This window comes from Aquarana catesbeiana, linkage group LG13 (assembly GCF_042186555.1).
Source record: "Aquarana catesbeiana isolate 2022-GZ linkage group LG13, ASM4218655v1, whole genome shotgun sequence".
Lineage (NCBI taxonomy): Eukaryota > Metazoa > Chordata > Amphibia > Anura > Ranidae > Aquarana > Aquarana catesbeiana.
The window spans coordinates 189,365,093-189,385,409 of record NC_133336.1 but is presented as its reverse complement, the minus strand read 5'-3'; the positions used below and the strand labels follow the sequence as shown (position 1 = coordinate 189,385,409).

The 20,317-nt window shown below is 43.8% G+C and overlaps 1 protein-coding gene across 1 annotated transcript; it reads left to right on the top strand.

Moving 5' to 3' along the window:
• The first annotated feature begins 16,997 nt into the window (after positions 1-16,997).
• LOC141116862 (olfactory receptor 5V1-like) lies at positions 16,998-17,918 on the top strand. Its single transcript, XM_073609335.1, has one exon. The coding sequence runs from the start codon at positions 16,998-17,000 to the stop codon at positions 17,916-17,918; it is 921 nt and encodes a 306-aa protein (XP_073465436.1).
• Positions 17,919-20,317: the final 2,399 nt, after the last annotated feature.

Sequence of the window (20,317 nt, the reverse complement as noted above, 5' to 3'; positions counted from 1 at the left end):
GTGTGATGCAGTCGGTGTGCTGCCCTTAAGCTGGCCCCTGGACGGCATCCTGCCTCGTGGGTGATGTGCCTCCTCCTCCTCTCTCCTATCAGGCACCTACGTGGAGTCAGTGACCTCATCATCCCCTTCCTCCTCATCACTGGAGCAAAACTGGCAGTATGCTGCAGCTGGGGGAACATGACTGCCAGATTGCTGTCCTTCTTGGGCACCCCCTCTCACTGGGCTCACGTTACTGCCTTCCTCTAGCTGGGTATTATCAATGGAGCCTTCAATACGCTGGGCATCCTCCTGGAGTATGTACCCAACACTGTGGTCAAACAGTTTGGGGGACTCCTCAAGAGGACATGGTGGGGCTAGGGAAAGAGTGACTGATGCCATTGAGCCGAGGGAAGAGGCCGCGTTGGCAGCTGCTTTGCCAGACAAAGTACCCTGAGCCTGGGTGAGAGAGGATGAGGAGGATGAAGACGGCTTGGTCTTCCACTCTACTAATTCTTCCGCATGTTGTGGCTCAACACGGCCAGCTGCCGAAAAAAATGACAAGTGTGTCCCATGGCCACGTGCTGATGAGGATGCACCGTCTCCACGACCAGCACTGTTGCCTCTAGACACAGTGCCTGCTTGCTCTCTTTTATTGGCTTGTGACTGTCTGCCTCTCCTTGTTGGCCTTCCAGACATACTAATGGCCTGCAGTGAGATGTAGCTGCACAAAGCTGGGATGTATATATATATATACTGATACTGCAGCTAGCAGAATCAACTGCCTGCCTGTAGTATTAATAGGATCAGAGCAACAGCAATTGTCTTCAGGTTGCTTTAGGTGCACATTGTGCAGAGGACACAGTACACTAACTGTAAATACTGCAGCTGCCTGCCTGTGGTATTAATAGAATCAGAACAACTGCAATTGTCTTCAGGTAGCTTTAGGTGCACACTGTGCAGAGGACGCAGTACGCTAACTGTAAATACTGCAGCTGCCTGCTTGTGGTATTAATAGGATCAGAACAACAGCAATTGTCTTCAGGTAGCTTTAGGTACACACTGTGCAGAGGACGCAGTAGACTAACTGTAAATACTGCAGCTGCCTGCCTGTGGTATTAATAGGATCAGAACAACAGCAATTGTCTTCAGGTAGCTTTAGGTGCGCACTGTGCAGAGGATGCAGTACACTAACTGTAAATACTGCAGCTGCCTGCCTGTGGTATTAATAGGATCAGAACAACAGCAATTGTCTTCAGGTAGCTTTAGGTGCACACTGTGCAGAGGACGCAGTACACTATCTGTAAATACTGCAGCTGCCTGCCTGTGGTACTAATAGGATCAGAACAACAGCAATTGTCTTCAGGTAGCTTTAGGTGCACACTGTGCAGAGGACGCAGTACACTATCTGTAAACACTGCAGCTGCCTGCCTGTGGTACTAATAGGATCAGAAGAACATCACCAATTTTCTTCAGGTAGCTTTAGGTGCACACTGTGCAGAGGACATGGTACACTATTTATAAATACTGCAGCTGCCTGCCTGTGGTATAAATAGGATCATAACAACAGCAATTGTCTTCAGGTAGCTTTAGGTGCACACTGTGCAGAGGATGCACTACACTATCTGTAAATACTACAGCTGCCTGCCTGTGGTACTAATAGGATCAGAACAACAGCAATTGTCTTCAGGTAGCTTTAGGTGCACACTGTGCAGAGGACGCAGTACACTATCTGTAAATACTGCAGCTGCCTGCCTGTGGTTCTAAAAGGATCAGAACAACAGCAATTGTCTTCAGGTAGCTTTAGGTGCACACTGTGCAGAGGACGCACTACACTAACTGTAAATATTGCAGCTGCCTGCGGTACTAATAGGATCAGAGGAACACCACCAATTTTCTTCAGGTAGCTTTAGGTGCACACTGTGCAGAGGACATGGTACACTAATTATAAATACTGCAGCTGCCTGCTTGTGGTATAAATAGGATCATAACAACAGCAATTGTCTTCAGGTAGCTTTAGGTGCACACTGTGCAGAGGATGCACTACACTTTCTGTAAATACTGCAGCTGCCTGCCTGTGGTACTAATAGGATCAGAACAACAGCAATTGTCTTCAGGTAGCTTTAGGTGCACACTGTGCAGAGGACGCAGTACACTATCTGTAAATACTGCAGCTGCCTGCCTGTGGTTCTAATAGGATCAGAACAACAGCAATTGTCTTCAGGTAGCTTTAGGTGCACACTCTGCAGAGGACGCACTACACTAACTGTAAATACTGCAGCTGCCTGCGGTACTAATAGGATCAGAAGAACACCACCAATTTTCTTCAGGTAGCTTTAGGTGCACACTGTGCAGAGGACGCACTACACTAACTGTAAATACTGCAGCTGCCTGCGGTACTAATAGGATCAGAAGAACACCACCAATTTTCTTCAGGTAGCTTTAGGTGCACACTGTGCAGAGGACACAGTACACTAACTGTAAATACTGTAGCTGCCTGCCTGTGGTATTAATAAGATCAGAACAACAGCAATTGTCTTTAGGTAGCTTTAGGTGCACACTGTGCAGAGGAAGCACTACACTAACTGTAAATACTGCAGCTGCCTGCGGTACTAATAGGATCAGAAGAACATCACCAATTTTCTTCAGGTAGCTTTAGGTGCACACTGTGCAGAGGACACAGTACACTAACTGTAAATACTGTAGCTGCCTGCCTGTGGTATTAATAGGATCAGAACAACAGCAATTGTCTTTAGGTAGCTTTAGGTGCACACTGTGCAGAGGACACAGTACACTAACTGTAAATACTGCAGCTGCCTGTGGTACTAATAGGATCAGAAGAACATCACCAATTTTCTTCAGGTAGCTTTAGGTGCACACTGTGCAGAGGACGCAGTACACTAACTTTAAATACTGCAGCTGCCTGCGGTACTAATAGGATCAGAAGAACACCACCAATTTTCTTCAGGAAGCTTTAGGTGCACACTGTGCAGAGGACGCACTACACTAACTTTAAATACTGCAGCTGCCTGCAGTACTAATAGGATCAGAAGAACACCACCAATTTTCTTCAGGTAGCTTTAGGTGCACACTGTGCAGAGGACGCACTACACTAACTGTAAATACTGTAGCTGCCTGCCTGCTGTGATACTAATAGGATCAGAAGAACACCAGCAATTTTCTTCAGGTAGCTGTAAATACTGTAAAAACACCTACCTGCCTGTCAGTAGGAAGAGAATAACAGGAACGGATCTAGCTAAACTGAATACAGTATATATATATATATATATATATATATATATATATAAATCTACAACACCTGGGATGCATATATATATACACAATACACTGTAAGTGCAGCTAACTGACTCGCCTGCCTACTCTAACTTAAATCAAATGACACTGTCTCTCTATCTCTCTCCGCTGCCGCAACACACTACACAAGGCTGCCACGCAGGCAGCCTTATATAATGTGGGGCGTGTACTAAACCCCCTGAGCCATAATTGGCCAAAGCCACCCTGGCTTTGGCCAATTACGGCTCTCTGTACAGACGGCGCTGTGATTGGCCAAGCATGCGGGTCATAGTGCATGCTTGGCCAATCATCAGCCAGCAATGCACTCCGATGCTGCAGTGAATTATGGGCCGTGACGCGCCACTCGAATTTGGTGTGAATGGCCCATATCATTTGCAATTCGACGAATGGTCGAACATGCGATGTTCGAGTCGAACATGGGTTCGACTCGAACTCGAAGCTCATCCCTACCTCTGATGTCCTGAGTCTTTTCTCCCCTATGTGAATAAAAAAAAGGTATACTTATCACACAGATATTTGAGGTCAGAAATAGGAATCTGAAACATTGCTTGGAAGTGTCGTGCAGTTGTCTTTTTGGGCAGAGTTCCAAGTTGAAGACATTTTTTTTTCCTTTCTAAAGCTGGAATACTTACCTTTTTTGTACACCCTACAAAAAAGTGGGACACCCTAAAAAGTTTGTTCTGGTGTCCCACACTAGTGCTCCTGCGTCCAGATGTGTAAACAGCTGCTGAGTGTCCTCTCCTTACACTTACAAGTTTACATTTTCATTCTAGTTACAAACCCATCTAGACAACAATGTACTAAACTTCTTTTAATACAAATAGGCCTGAACAAATGTAGTAAACCTGGATCTGCCAAAAACATTGTATTAGTGGGCGAACGAACGATGTTTACTACGAACGATTACTGTGCCCACGAACCTAAAAGTTGCCATTTTAAACTGTACAACAGTAAAGAAAAACACATGGAGCAGCATGAACATAATAATAATAGTAATAGAAACACAGGACAAATACTTACTTTTTTAGAAGCAGTTTCCTGATCTTTCTGTACTGATCCTGCTCCCTCAATTTCAGGTCTGACCAGCGTTTCCTCAGTTGATCCTTGGATCGCCGTACCCCAAAATCCTTCTGCAGACTTTTCACAACTTTAGCCATGATCTTGGCCTTTCTCACATTTGGGTTTGGGTAAGGTCCATGCTTCCCATCATAGTCGGCCCTCTTCAAGATGTCCACCATCACCACCATCTCGACAAAGGACATATTTGAGGCCTTAAATCTCCTCCGGGATTGGGACATTCGTGGCTCTGGGCTTTCGTCGTTGCTGCTCTCCTCTGCATGCACTTGCTCTTTCTCCGCCATGTGCTCTCCCACTGCGCCGAAAGACAAGGGGCGGGGAATAGACTAGAAAGAACGTCAGGGGCAGGTGGAGTTTCACGCATGCAGAGTATATATAAAGCATAACACGTGTGCGTCGTACGTATGATCTGTGAGCTGAGGAAGGAGTATCGGAAGCGCCTATCTTTAGAACAAAGGTACAATTTTAACTTGGTGCATCTGTGGCCTGCACTGCTTATAGATTGAGGCCTATATTGGGACAAGATTAGGAGAGTTTAGCCTGACATTAGGGTTGGTCTTGTGTTGTGTCTTGCAGAGAAAATGGATCTATTCAATGGTGAGGGCTTTATCCCCATATTCATTGATATGTACAGGGAGCTGCTCTGTCTGTGGCAGGTAAACCACCCCTTTAATAACAATAAACCAAAAGGGAGGCAGCGCTGAATCAATTGCTGAAATTTGTGAAGCTGGTGATCCCCACGGCAGACATCCCCTATTTGAAGGCCCTAATTGGTGGCATGAGGAGCACTTATAATAGGGAGCGCAAGAGAGTCCAGGATTCCCAGAGATCAGGAGCTGCAGCAGATGACATTTATGTACCCAGGCTGTGGTACTATGACAGACTGCATTTTTCTGGCAGGCCAGACTGAACCCAGGCCAGCACTCTTCAGTCTTCCTTCAAGGCTTCCTTCCACCTCAGCTGAGGCTTCCGATGTCCAACCTGGGCCTTCCAGCCAGGAAGAAGTGGAGGAGCCCAGCTTTAGCCAGGTATAGCATTGTTCAACATATTTCTAGTCAAATAATTAATGATGTTAAATAGATGTTATTATTGATCAGTAATTTCTGATTTTACAAAGTGTTTTACATATCAATAGACAGTAGTGGCCACAAATGATTGTGACAAGAATGAAAAATGCTGGGGAACCAAAAACCAAAAACTAAAACTATGTCCCTTTTTAATACACAGGAAAGTCTCAGCCAGGAGGAGGCTGTGGAAAGTGGCAGCCAGGAGGTGGCCAGGCCCAGTAGCCTGCCAGAATCCCAGGTCTCTCCACTCCGCCTTCCACGAAAAAGTCCCAGGAAGAGGAGTAACCTGGAGGAGGCAGCACTTGGCCTATTTCGGAAGGCTACTGCGGCCCTCAGAACCCCCCCCAATAATCAAGACGACTATGCCTACATGGCAGCCTGCAAAATGCAGAAAATGGGGGAGGGCCAACGCCTCTTATGTGAGGAAGTTATGTTACAAGCTCTAAATAAGGGGTTGAGGGGCGAACTCACAAGCCAAAGCCACATTTGTGAGTTCAACCATGGTCCTCCTCCTCCACCTCCTGCCACAACTACAACACCAGAGCCACAGCCTGGAAGCAAGCGTGGAAGGAAGTGTGATAGGAAGACAAGAAAGTGATGGCCTGGGTTCGGTCTGGTCTGACAAAAGACGCAGGCTGTTGTAAGACCACAGCCTGGGGACAGATATGTCATCTGCTGTTGTTCCTGATCTCTTGTAGTCCTGGACCGGATTGTGCTCACTATTATAAGGACTTCTCAGGCCAACAGTTTTACTGTAATATAATTGATGTGTGCCCTGGGGTACCAAGGCTTTGCGAATTTCACCAGTTTCTCCAACGTTGCCTTCCTCTTTATTTTGTTATGACCCATAATAAATGGCTGTTTATTTTTCACAAATACTTGCCTATGTGTTTTACTTCAAAAAGGACAGTTTGTTTGTGAGCAGGCAGGTACATTTCAAAAATACAATGTCAAATTAACAAGGGACACCAACACCAACCTCCTTGAGGTTAAAAAATACAAGATAATAATGGTGTTGTGGTAACTTGACACAAAACAAAAGAAAAGATTATGGAGATCACTATAAAAAAAATCACTATAAACAAAAATTCTAAACATTATTATGGAGATTTGACAAAAAAAAAAATTATTATTCATGAGATCATGAGAAATAATAAAGAAATCAGGTTGTCAGAATTCTGTGTGAATATCAGCAGCAAAACAACCTCATTATTCTTGCATTATAAAGAAGAAGAGAATGCGCTGCATTAAAAGATTTTAAAATTTGCATCGTGACGAATGTGCTAGCTCTATTACAAACGCTAGTTTTAACCAGAACGAGCGCTTCCGTCTCGTACTTGATTCCGAGTTTGCGTGAAATTTGGTGCGTCGGAATTGTGTACACACGCTCGGAATTTACGACAACGGATTTTGTCGTCGGAAAATTTGATATCCAGATCTCAAATTTTGTTTGTCGGAAATTCCGACAGAAAATGTCCGATGGAGCCTACACACGGTCGGAATTTCCGACAACAATCTCCCATCGAACATTTGTTGTGGGAAAATCCGATTGTGTGTACGCGACATTATGGGGCCGCAGAACGAGCCAATCAGTCCTTGGAGCAATTCTTACGTTGCTATATTTCTGACCATCATAACAACTGGTCAGACCTCTTACCGTGGGTGGAGTTTGCTCACAATAGTGCCTTGAATTCTGCTTCCCGATTTTCCCAGTTTATGGTGAACTATGGTTTCCAACCTTCCATGATGCCTGACTCATTTGTTATGCAGAGTATTCCTGCATTAGAGGAGCATCTCCGTGGTCTTCGTTCCACTTGGGCACAAGTCCAGGAGGCTTTGTGACATGCTAATTTTAGGAACAGACTCCATGTTGACCGCAGATGCCTGCCTGCGCCTTTCTACCAGGTTGGGGACAGGGTCTGGCTGTCATCTCGCAAACTCGGACTTCGTATTCCCTCTCTGAAGTTCGCACCTTGGTTTATATACGCTTTCCGTATTCTTCGCAGGATTAACCCAGTGGCTTACGCATTAGACCTTCCTTCTAATATACATATCTCAAATGTATTTCATGTCTCCTTATTAAAACCTTTGGCCTGCAACCGATTTACCACCTCGGTGCCTCGTCCTCACCCTGTACAGGTTGAGAACCATAAGGAGTATGAAGTACAGTCCATTGTTGACTCCCGTATGTTCCGTGGGCGCATGCAGTACCTGGTGCATTGGAAAGGGTACGGTCCGGAGGAACGCTCTTGGGTCTCATCCTCGAACGTACATGCCCCTGTCCTCCTCCATGATTTCCATAGACGTTTTTTGCTCAAGCCTGGTGGTCCTCTGAGGGGGAGGGGTCATTGAGTAGGTGGTACTGTCAGGGCTGGGCTCAACTCTTCCTTCTCTGAGCTGGCCGCTCAGCTGTCAGTTAATTGCCAGCTCCCATCTCTCCACAGTGACTCACCTGTTAATGATATCCTGCTCGTTAGTCCTGCCTACTTAAGCTGTCCAGCCGAGATGTTCTTTGCCTTCACCTTGGTCACATCTCTAGAGACGCTCTCCTGTGTTCCTGTTAAAGACTTGCTTGGCTAACATTCCTTCTGGCTCCAGATCCTGCTTGCTGTTCTACTACGCTCATCTCCACCTCCCTGACATTTTGGCTTGTCTGACTATCCGTTCCGGTTCCTGAACTCTGGCTATGTTTTGTCTACGTTTACTCTGTTTACCTTTTTTATTATTCTTAAACAAGTGAGATTTAACTGTACTTCTGTCTCAGTCTGATTCATGGTTTCTGACATAAACTAATTAAACTCAACTAAACTCAGATATGCTATTTTTATCTGCTACTGCCTAGCAAGGTAAGGCACAAAATTATTTTTTTAATTCTATTGTTATATATTAATATGATCATTTAATTTCATCTGACGTTAAAAAAAAAATAATAATAAACAATATTTCTAATAATAATAATAATAAAATTTTTTTTTCTATTGCCAAAAGATTCATCACAGTTATAAAGCGCAATCGCTGTTTGTGCATTTAGCTGCTCAGTGGTCAGATCAGGTCACATTTGCAGCCAACATCTGGATTCCATTCAGTAAAGTCAGGGCCTAGTAGCATTAAAGGGGTTGTAAACCCTTGTGTTTTTTCACCTTAATGCATCCTATGCAATAAGTAGAAAATACTTCTGGCAGTGACCGGCCCCCCCAGCCCCCCCGTTTTTCTTACCTGAGCCCCATATTTCTCTCGGCGGAGACGCTCTCTCCCTCTCCGCCGAGAGAAATCTGGCTCTTGATTGGATAGATTGGGAGCCAATGGCTGCGCTGCTGTCAATTAAATCCAATGATGCAGGCGCTGGGGAAGCGGGGCAGAGTCCAGCATTCATGTCTATGGACGCAAATGCTGGACTCGGGAGCACACCCACAAGGTAATCCCCTCAGGAGAGCGCTTCTCCTAGGGGGTTATCTGATAAGAGGAGGAGCCGCAAGAGCCGCCGAAGGACCCCAGAAGTCGAGGACCGGGGCCACTCTATGCAAAACGAACTGCACAGTGGAGGTAAGCATGATTTGTTTGTTATTTTTTAAAAAAAGATGAAGCTTTACAATCACAAAGTGGAGTTTCATTCCCCTCCAAAAATTTTAAGTCAGCAGCTGCTGACTCTTACTATTAGGACACTTACCTCTCAAGGCATTCTTGTGTTGGCTCTCAGGTGCTGGCGCTGCCATCTTAGCTAAGGGAAAGTGGCAGTGAAGCCTTGCGGCTTCACAGCTGTTTTTTTCCTACTGCGCATGCCCGAATCGCGCTGCTCTCTGTGAATGTGCTGGCTGTGGGGGGGAAGGAGGGGGGGCAGAACTTCCGACTGAGTTTGCCCCGGCGAAGTGAGCCACAAATGGGAAGCAGGTACCTGTAAAAAAACAGGTAGCAGGTACCCCCCCCCAAGGTACAAAATGTGGCAGGGAGGGGGGAGGAGGCAGACAAGCAGAGCTTTCCCTTTTGGGTGATGCTCCGCTTTAACTGAAGTGACCATGACCAGTACATTTGGGGTGACTGAAAAGTATGGCAAAATAGGGCGGCATAGGGAAATTAGGTTTCTGGGACTGCATATCTGCTGTGCCCATTATGGGGGATTTCTACACTCTCTGCTGGATTTTTTATGTATTTTCTATTAATGAGAATGTAAAAGGAAGAGTTGGAACACAATAAAAGCTAAGTGGAAATGCTCAAAAGTAAAAACAGAAAACTTGAGTCTTGGTATCCCAGGTATGTTCAGCCAGTATAACATCCCAAATGAAAATATCACTGCTCCAAAACAAAGGACAATGCAAGAGATTTCTCCAATTTAGACTATAACAAAGTCCTGATGACTATTGTCACCTAGACTGAAGGTCAGGGGAGATCAAAAAATCTTGAATTTTCCCCAGAACATTTGTTCCAGGAACAATTTTCTAAGAGGAGAATTCCCTTCATTTTGAATGATTTCTCCCAATGTCCTGATGCTTCTCTTAGGGGTTCTGTTAGAAATCATGGGGCCCCGTACAGCCTTCCTGTTGGGAAGCAGCGGCCCGTCCATAAGAGGCGCAGGGGTGCCGTCCCCCCAATCTCTAAGCACCCGACCCCTAATTCCCATGCGGGGCGCCGGACACATAGAGTTCTACGTTTATTTTTTTTTTGCCAAAGCACATGATTAGAGCCAGAGGCTCTTATTGGCTTCAAAAAAGGTGGGCTAGGGGCGCAGAGCACTACGCCCTCAGCCCACCCACTTGTGACAATAGCAAATCCACATTCTGCTTTCTGCATCTTCCTGCTTCTCCTCCCGGCCAATCGGGACATGAAGCGGGTCCTGAGACCGGGAGGAGAACTGACCGGGTTGGCCCGGAAGGAGAAGCCAGGGAAGCCACCGAAGATGCCAAAACCACCAGGACCTGGATGGGGTGAGTGTGGTAGCTGGCGGGTTTGGAAGCGGGGCTGGCGAGCGGGGCTGGTGAGTGGGGCGGCAAGTGTGGCTGGCGAACGGGGCTGGCGGGAGGGGAGTGGCGGAGGGGTGGGTGGACGATTTTGTTTGCTCCCCCCCCCCAAAATAGAGCACCAGCTGCCACTGATCACCAATGACAAGACATTGCTCCTGTCAATGCTGTCACCTCCATAAATATTCTGTAGCCTTCTGTGGATGTTGGAAAGCCTGCACTCCTCCTTTGTCAAGAGCTCAATGAGGGCGCATTGCTTCTGCTTGGAATCCATTATTTACCTACAATAGAAAAGTTGCAAATTTCATAAGTTATTAATTTAATACAGGTATATACAGCATATATTATTTTTATCATTATTATTCATAATATTATTTTTAATATAGTATTATTGCAATATTTTATTTGAAACACTTGTTAAGAAGCATAAACCAACACACATTCACAAAAGACCAGAAACCATCCAACTAGGAGAAGCTAAAAAAAAAAATAATTGTCAGTCTCCAGGGTAAGCTGAGGGACCAAAATACATTTGTTAAATCCTATATAAAAAAAACATCTTCAGTCTTCACCCTGTCTTTTGCCATTTTACACTTTTTATATGCTTGAAGATGTGAAAGATATTTGAAAAGGATCAAAATAATCAAAGTCAAATATTTCTACAATATATGTACAATTCTGTATCTTCCTTTGTTTTTTTTTAAAGCAAGGTAAGGCACAAAATAAATAAATTAAAATGTAACAATATAGATTATGCATTAATACAATAATATTTTTTCATCCGACATTAATAAGCAAAACTGATTTTCCTTTTACCAAAACATTTACCACTGTTATAAAGTGCATTCCCTTTGTGCCTTTAGCTACACAATGGTTAAATCAAGTCACATTTGCAACTGTTTGACCAACATCTGGATTCTCATTCTTCAATAGGAAGTCATATCCTATGAAGTTTAATATTTAAAGAATAAATGTTATATAGTATGACTGAATAAGTTAGGAACCACCGCACCACCTGCACCGAGTTTGCATGTTCTCCCTGTGCCTGCATGGGTTTCCTCTGGGTACTCCGGTTTCCTCCCACACTCCAAATTGTGGGAGGAATTGTCTCTAGTATGAATACATGTTAGTTAGGGACTTTAGATTGTAAGCTCCTTGTGGCCAAGGACTGATGTGAATGTATAATATATATGTAAAATGCTGTGTAAATTAAAGGAGCTATATACAGTATCTCACAAAAGTGAGTACACCCCTCAAATTTTTGTAAATATTTTACTATATATTTTCATCTGACAACACTGAAGAAATGACACTTTGCTACAATGTAAAGTAGTGAGTGTACAGTTTGTATAACAGTGTAAATTTGCTGTCCCCTCAAAATAACTCAACACACAGCCATTGATGTCTAAACCGCTGGCAACAAAAGTGAGTACATCCCTAAGTGAAAATGTCCCAATTAGCCATTTTCCCTCCCCGGTGTCATGTGACTCTTTCATGTTACAAGGTCTCAGGTGTGAATGGGGAGCAGGTGTGTTAAATTTGGTGTTATAGGGATGAAACTTGCGCGCTATTTTGAATTGTTAAAATAACAATAGAACATCAAACTCCAATGAATATAGTAAAATAGAAAACCAGAATAAACTCTAAACTAACTAATAAAAATATATATAATGAATGTGAACAGCTGCAACCACTTAGTAGTATACTCAAAATCAGTGCATAAACAAATGAAAAAAGAAGGGGGGAGTGGTGCGCTTATTCAATATAATGTGCTGTTAACATACAACCTAAAAATAAAATAAACTACAATATAGTGCAAAAAAAGTCCAAGTAAAAATCAGTTTGTATAGAAATAGATGTCTCGTAGACCAGTAGCTTGATAGAAGGAAAACAAAACATCAGTCCAACATCGATTGTAAAATTTATAGATTGGCTGCTCACCTCCAACAAAAGGTCAAACAAGGCTCATCAGATAGCGAATGGGGAATCATGTTGGTGGATCTACGAAGACTTTCAGGTCCCAAGCCAAAAGTAAATGCTGCATGGAATCTTAGCACCAACACATCTTGCGCTCACCACTGGGTAGTTCCATATATAGAGAAAAACTTGCTCCAAGAAACTACTGCTTTGTGTGTAGATGGCACTCTTATTATACACGAGACCAATCCACAGGAAGAAATAGCAGACCCATGAATACACAAACTCACACTGCACTTCTTAAATTTGGTGTTATCGCTCTCACACTCTCATACTGGTCACTGGAAGTTCAACATGGCACCTCATGGCAAAGAACTCTCTGAGCATCTGAAAAAAAGAATTGTTGCTCTACATAAAGATGGCCTATGCCAGTGATGGTGAACCTTGGCACCCCAGATGTTTTGGAACTACATTTCCCATGATGCTCAACTACACTGCAAAGTGCATGAGCATTATGGGAAATGTAGTTCCAAAACATCTGGGGTGCCAAGGTTCGCCATCACTGGCCTAGGCTATAAAAAAGATGCCAAGACCCTGAAACTGAGCTTCAGCAAGGTGGCCAAGACCATACAGCGGTTTAACAAGACAGGTTCCACTCAGAACAGGCCTCGCCATGGTCAACCAAAGAAGTTGAGTGCATGTGCTCAGCGTCATATCCAGAAGTTGTCGTTGGAAAATAGACGTATGAGTGCTGCCAGCATTGCTGCAGAGGTTGAAGGGGTGGGTCAGCCTGTCAGTGCTCAGACCATACGCCGTACACTGCATTAAATTGATTTGCATGGCTGTCGTCCCAGAAGGAAGCCTCTTCTAAAGATGATGCACAAAGATGATGTACAAAAAAGCCCGCAAACAGTTTGCTGAAGACAAGCAGACTAAGGACATGGATTACTGGAACCATGTCCTGTGGTCTGATGAGACCATGATAAACTTATTTGGTTCAGATGGTGTCAAGCGTGTGTGGCGGCAACCAGGTGAGGAGTACAAAGACAAGTGTGTCTTGCCTACAGTCAAGCATGGTGGTGGGAGTTTCATGGTCTGGGGCTGCATAAGTGCTGCTGGCGCTGGGGAGCTTCATTGAGGGAACCATGAATGCCAACATGCAAAGTGACATACTGAAGCAGAGTATTCCAGTATTCCAACATGATAACGACCCCAAACACACCTCCAAGGTGACCACTGCCTTGCTAAAGAAGCTGAGGGTAAAGGTGATGGACTGGCCAAGCATGTCTCCAGACCTAAACCCTATTGAGCATCTGTGGGGCATCCTCAAACTGAAGGTGGAGGAGCGCAAGGTCTCTAACATCCACCAGCTCCGTGATGTCATCATGGAGGAGTGAAAGGGGACTCCAGTGGCAACCTGTGAACCTCTAGTGAACTCCATGCCCAAAAGGGTTAAAGCAGTGCTGGAAAATAATGGTGGCCACACAAAATATCGACACTTTGGGCCCAATTAGGACATTTTCACTTAGGGGTGTACTCACTTTTGTTGCCAGCGGTTTAGACATTAATAGCTGTGTGTTGAGTTATTTTGAGGGGACAGCAAATTTACACTGTTATACAAGCTGTACACTCACTACTTTACATTGTAGCAAAGTGTCATTTCTTCCATAATGTTACATCAAAAGATATAATAAAATATTTACAAAAATGTGAAGGGTGTACTCACTTTTGTGAGATACTATAAGTACCTGAAATAGATAAAAATAAAATAGGAAAATTAGTTTTCTAGGTCTTTACACCTGCTGTGCCCACTATGAGGGATTCTCACTCTCTTCTTAATTTTGTATGTTTTTTAGATTATTGGGAATGTAACAATAGTAGCTGGAACACAAAAAAAGCTGTGTGAGAACATCCAAACTCCCCCTCCAGAAAACTTGTGTCGTGGCATCCCAGGTATCTTCGATAGTATAATATTTTAGATAAAAGTTTAATTCCTCAAAACCAAAGAAAAGCAACAAACTAACTGCACAAACAGGGGCAATAATTGAGTTTAGGGTTGCCATGGTTGCGAGGAAGTAAAATTTTTGACTTTGATAAAACAAACCAAGTGTTAATATTAGGCAATTTTTTTTTTCATTTTGGATGACGTGAGGAATGGTTAGACCCTTTGTCAAAATGTTATTGCTGGATGTGTCCCTATTCAAGGAGGCTTACCATTCTGTTTGACCTGATGATGACTATTGTCGTTGAAACAAAAGTAAGGCTGGCCATGCAGTATGCCATTTTCTTTATAGGAAAAGAAAATCACTTGAAGGAAAGAAAATCTCTCCATTCCTCCATTAATACAGTCAGTGTTGACGAGGCAATCCTTTCCGCTGCTCTATTGCATTTTGACAGCGGGAGGTTTCCCCCTCCATCAGAATACAATGATCATTGCTGTCGGCTATAGCTGCAGGGCCGTTTTTAAGGCAGGGCAAAAGGGGCAGCTGCCCTGGGTCCTGTCATTGTTGTGGGGCCCAAAGCAGCTGCTTCATACTTGCCAACTATCCTGGTTTAAATTCCCTCGTTCCTTGAAGTTTTAGTGATGTGCTGTGTCCCAATATCTCAGTGTGAAGTGCTGCTACTAATGTTGCCCAGCTCTGCCCTATTGTTGTGTATGGATGAATCACCTGCAGACTCTGTGTTTCCATGTAAATAACCGGCATTAATATGTAAATAGTGGCGGCATTGATATGTGTATCATGCCCCCCCCCAGGTCAAATCCACCATCACCTTTACTGAATGCTGCTCACTGGGGAGGTAAAGGGGCATGCTTGAAAATCCTGCCTACAACTGTGGTCATTAAGCCTAACATCTGCCTGTTCTGCAAAGGCAAGCAAATTGCTGGGGGGGGGGGGGGGGGGTAGTGTCAGGTGTGCAGAGGTAGGCAGAGAAGGAATTACAGTTTGGGTGCACAGGTGAGCAAGGAGGGGATGTATGGAGGTAAGGAAGGTGGGTCCAAAGATGAGCAGAGGAGGCAGGTAGAGTTATAGGGGTGGAGGGTTGGAGTGGAGAGGATGGGGGAGGTTTGAGGTGCAGAGGTTAGCAGGGGTTTTAGGATGCAAAGGTGTACTGACAGGGTGGATAAAAATGTAGGTCGCATGTAGGGCAGCCCATTCATTTCAATGGGCTGCTCTATGTGCTAGAAATGTGGAAGAAGGTCCCTAACCCTTTTTCAAAATCACACGGTGCCAAGGCACATGTCAGCAGATGTGTGAGGGTGTCATTAAGAATTGATGGCATTGCTGTGTATCTGCTAAAGGGCAGCATGCAGATTTTGCATGCGTTCCTGACACACACAAATGTGAATGCAGGCTAAATGTCTCAGTTACATTGGTGGTCAGTGTAAATCTTCTCATTACATTGGTGCTTGGTGTAGAATCCTTTCATTCACACTAGTGGCCAGTGTGAATGTTCCCCTTATGTTGGTGGGCAGTGTAAGTCCCTTCTTACATTGGTGGTTACTGTGAATGTTTCTATTACATTAGTGGTCAGTGTAAATCCCTCCTTACATTGGTGGTTACTGTGAATGCTTCTATTACATTAGTGGTCAGTGTAAACCCCTATTACATTGGTGGCCAGTGTTGAAACGCCTCTTTATATTGGTAGTCAGTAAAAAAATCAGCATTGCCATTGATCACACCCACCCCTCCCCCCAGCACTGCCAGTGATCCCACGAGTTCTAGGATTCTTAGGAGTTTTCTGTCTATTGATGGGTCCGCTCACCTCCCCAGTCCATAGTGTGCAGGCAGTGAGGAGATGATGTGCTGTAACCTCTAGCAATCAATCAGTGAGCAGTATTACTATACAGTAATCTCTAGCAACCAATCAACAAGCAGAAATCATGTGCATGTAACATCTAGCAATTAATCAATGAGCCGTAATGTGTGCTGTAACCTTCAGCAACCAGTCAGTAAGAGGTAATGATATGCTGTAACCTCTGGCAACCAATCACAATCGCTGCCTGATCTGATACAGTAAACTGATTTTGAGTCTAGCTGATATTTATTGTATGTCCCAGAGCAGGTGGAGAGCGAAATTGCATGGGGGGGGGGGGGGGCGGTTGGGGGCCCCAAGAAAATTTTTGCCCAGGGCCCAATCAATATTAAAGATGGCGCTGTATAGCTGGCAGCAGTGATTGTACAATAAAAATAGACAGACTGGTTGTACTGAAGTCGATCGATTGATTGACTTCAGTACAACCAGCCTGCCCATACATGGATGGAATATTGGCCGGTTTCTGCTGAACCTCCCTAATTTCAATCCGTCTTTGGCTAGCTTAAGGGGAAATTCTAAATTTTAGAGTCGTCCCTAGTTAAAAAAGAAGGGGACATTTTCCATTGAGTACACCTGTGACGGGGACAACTGCCTAAGAGGGGAATTCCCTGCACTCAGAAATTTTTCTTTTAACATCCTGTTGCGTCCCTGAGACAGGAGGCAAAGGGAAATTTCTCCAATCGTACACAAGAAGCAAATAAACTAGCAAGGGTATTAATCCTTCCTTACTGTATAAAAAACTGAAGATGTGGCTATTCATACAGATTAAGGTTTTCATTTCAAGAAAGTGAAGTTTTCCTTTAAAAGAAATCTAGGATACAAATATATGTTATTGTCATTGTTACAATTATCTCTTACAAGGTATTACCTGAATTTTATGGGAGAATTCAACCAAACATCTTCAAAAGGGTTCATTCTCCTCGGACTATCTAATGTTCTGTACCTCCAGGTGATATATTTCCTTATGTTCCTTCAGATGTACATAATGACATTGTCAGGAAATCTTCTACTGATCATTGTGGTGAGGGTCAATCGAAAGCTACAAACCCCCATGTACTTCTTTCTGAGCAACCTCTCCATTATCGACATCTTTTTCACATCCTCCTTCGTTCCCAAAATTCTTATAAACACTCTGTCCATAGATAAAAGTATCTCCTTTTTGGGATGTGCATTACAGATGTACTTCGGTATAGCTTTAGCAGCAACAGAGTGTGTTATAATTGGCATCATGGCGTATGACAGGTTTGCTGCCATTTGTAAACCGTTGCACTATAATACCATCATGAACAAGACACTTTGCATCAGTTTAGCAACAGGATCATGGGGTATTTGCTTACTAAACTCTGCCATACATGTTGTCCTCACCTTTCAACTCCCCTACTGCAAGTCCCACCATATCAACCACTTCTTCTGTGAGATACCACCTTTACTTCAATTATCCTGTGAAGACACCTTACCTAATGAGATAGCCATATACATCTCCGCAGTAATTCTTGGCATGTCTTCTTTCTGGTTGACTCTTATCTCATATGTCCAAATAATTTCCACCATCTTGAAGATCCGTTCCTCACAAGGAAGACATAAAGCTTTCTCCACATGTGGTTCCCACCTAACTGTGGTGGGTCTCTACTATGGGCCAATGCTTTTTATGTATATGAGACCCCGCTCCACATACTCTCCTGAAATGCACAAAACTCTGTCCATTCTCTATACTGTAGTGACACCAATGCTTAACCCCTTGGTCTACAGTGTGAGGAACAAGGATGTCAAAAACACAGTTACAAGAAAACACATATAAGAAATAAAATTCTGTAAAACAAAAAGTATTGTTGCATTAGTGAGTGATTATTAAATTTCTCCTACTCCCTCATTCTTACTTCTATTTCTTAGCTCTTTTGTTTTTTTTCAGACTTCCATAGACCCGGAACTGGGCCCTAGTCTGGGCCTTTAGTGAACATACAGTAGTTACTAGATGGGTCTACATTTGTACAAGTTATGGTGATATTTGTATTGTACCAATAATTGCTTTCGGGACTTTTGCCTTGGAGGAGACAATCAATTCTGGATGTTTGCCCTGTGTTACCCGCAGTCTTTATGAGTTTTCTGTACCTATTGATGGACTGTTATGTTTTTCTCATATGCTTACTGTAAATAACGTTTTTTTTTTTTTAAATCTTGTATTGTGCTAGTGTAGCAACCTTTAGTGTGCTACTAGTGTGAGAGCAGGCAAAATATAGTTTGTCTCATGGTTAAGTAGAGTCATGGAATCTGGGTCAGGGTTTACTTAAGCGCACATCTATACAGCAAAGACCTGCAGTGACAGATTCAGCTTTTCCCGTAGTTTTCCCTCGCCTTGCATGATTATTTCATGTAAACTCCCAACTTACGCGTTGCGTCCTGATTGGACTTCCTCAGAGATAGATATCTCTTGACCCAACCATTGAAATCCTGACCTGGCACTGTGTACCTGGGTAATTGTTGTGACAGGAATCCTGACCAAGAATATGGGAGTCCAGATAATGTAGAGGAGGTATGTTTCCTGCTCCCCTCTGTTGTAAAATATTGTACTACATGGCATTACGGTTGGACCATTTTATCATAATTGTCCAAGATAGCAGATCCTGTTAGAGTTAACCAAAATAGATAATCGGTCAAATAATGAGACAGGGAATAACTGTAAATTACAGCTGACTAAACTGTTGCAAAGTTTGAAGCATTAATGGAAAAAAGGCTCAGGAAGGTAATCCGCATGCATAAACTGTAGAATAATGCAAAACAGATCATTAACCACCTCAAAACAATGCATTTTCACACCCTTCCTGCCCAAGCCATTTTTAAGCTTTCAGCACTGTCACACTTTGAATGACAATTACGCAATCATTTTTTTCCCCACAAATAGAGCTTTCTTTTGGTGGTATTTGATCACCTCTGCGGTTTTAATTTTTTGCGCTATAAACAAAAGAAGAGTGACAAGTTTGAAAAAACACAATATTTTTTACTTTTTGCTATAATAAATATCCAATTTTTTTTGAACAAATTTTTTCCTCAGTTAAGGGAAAAAATAAGCGTATATTGATTGGTTTGCGCAAAAGTTATAGCGTGTACAAAATAGGGGATAGATTTATAGCATTTTTATTATTGTTTTTTTTTACTAGTAATGGCGGCGATCTGCGATTTTTATCCTGACTGCAATATTGCGGCGGACATATCGGACACTTTTGACACATTTTTTGGACCATTCACATTTATATACAGTGATCCGTGCTATAAAAATGCATTGATTACTGTATAAATGTGACTGGCAGAGAAGGAGTTAACACTGGAGGGGTGATCGAGGGGTTAATTATGTTCCTAGGGAGTGATTCTAACTGTAGGGGAAGGGGATTCACAAGGGGAGGAGACCGATCGGTGTTCCTCTGTACTGAGAACACACCATCGATCTTCTCCCCTCTGACAGGACCTGGATCTGTGTATTTACACACACAGATCCACGGTCTTGCTGTGTTACCAGGCAATCGCAGGTGCCCAACGGACATCGCGACCGCCGGGCACGTGCATCGAGTCCCCAGTGACACAGGAGGCGTGCACGAGTGCTGCCGGCGGCGCGTGTACGCCCTCTGGTGGGCCGGGAAGGCGAGGGCATCATATGATGCCCTCCCGCAACGAGAGCCACGCCGCCTGGCCGTCAATTGACAGCCGGCGGTCGGCAAGCAGTTAAAGGTACACAAACTTGGACCCTTTACAGCAGTAGTTTTCAACTCCTGTCCTCAGGACCCAGGGTGTGGCCCCCTGTTAGGCCAGGCTTGCAAGATAACTGAAATACATCACAGGTGATATCATTTGCTGCTAGGTGATTGCAGTATTCTAATCTGCATCTCCCCAAGGTAATACTTAAAATTTGGCTTGTTAGTGGGTCCTGAGGACAGGAGTTGAGAACCACTGCTTTACAGTAATGTCTCTGTAGCTCAGTCAGAATAACATGTGGCTAAACAGCATAGGCCCTATAAAACTCTATCACAACAGAGTGTCTAGATGAGAATTGTTACCTGTCATCCTCCACAGTAAACTCCAGGGTAGCTCTAGTACATGGGGGAACAGCTGGAGTGGTCCAAGGCCTGAGGACAAAGGGGTGCAACTGGGGAAGGGCTCCTCACAGAAGCTGGGCCTTCCAAAGAAGTTGCATGCTATTAGGCTCTG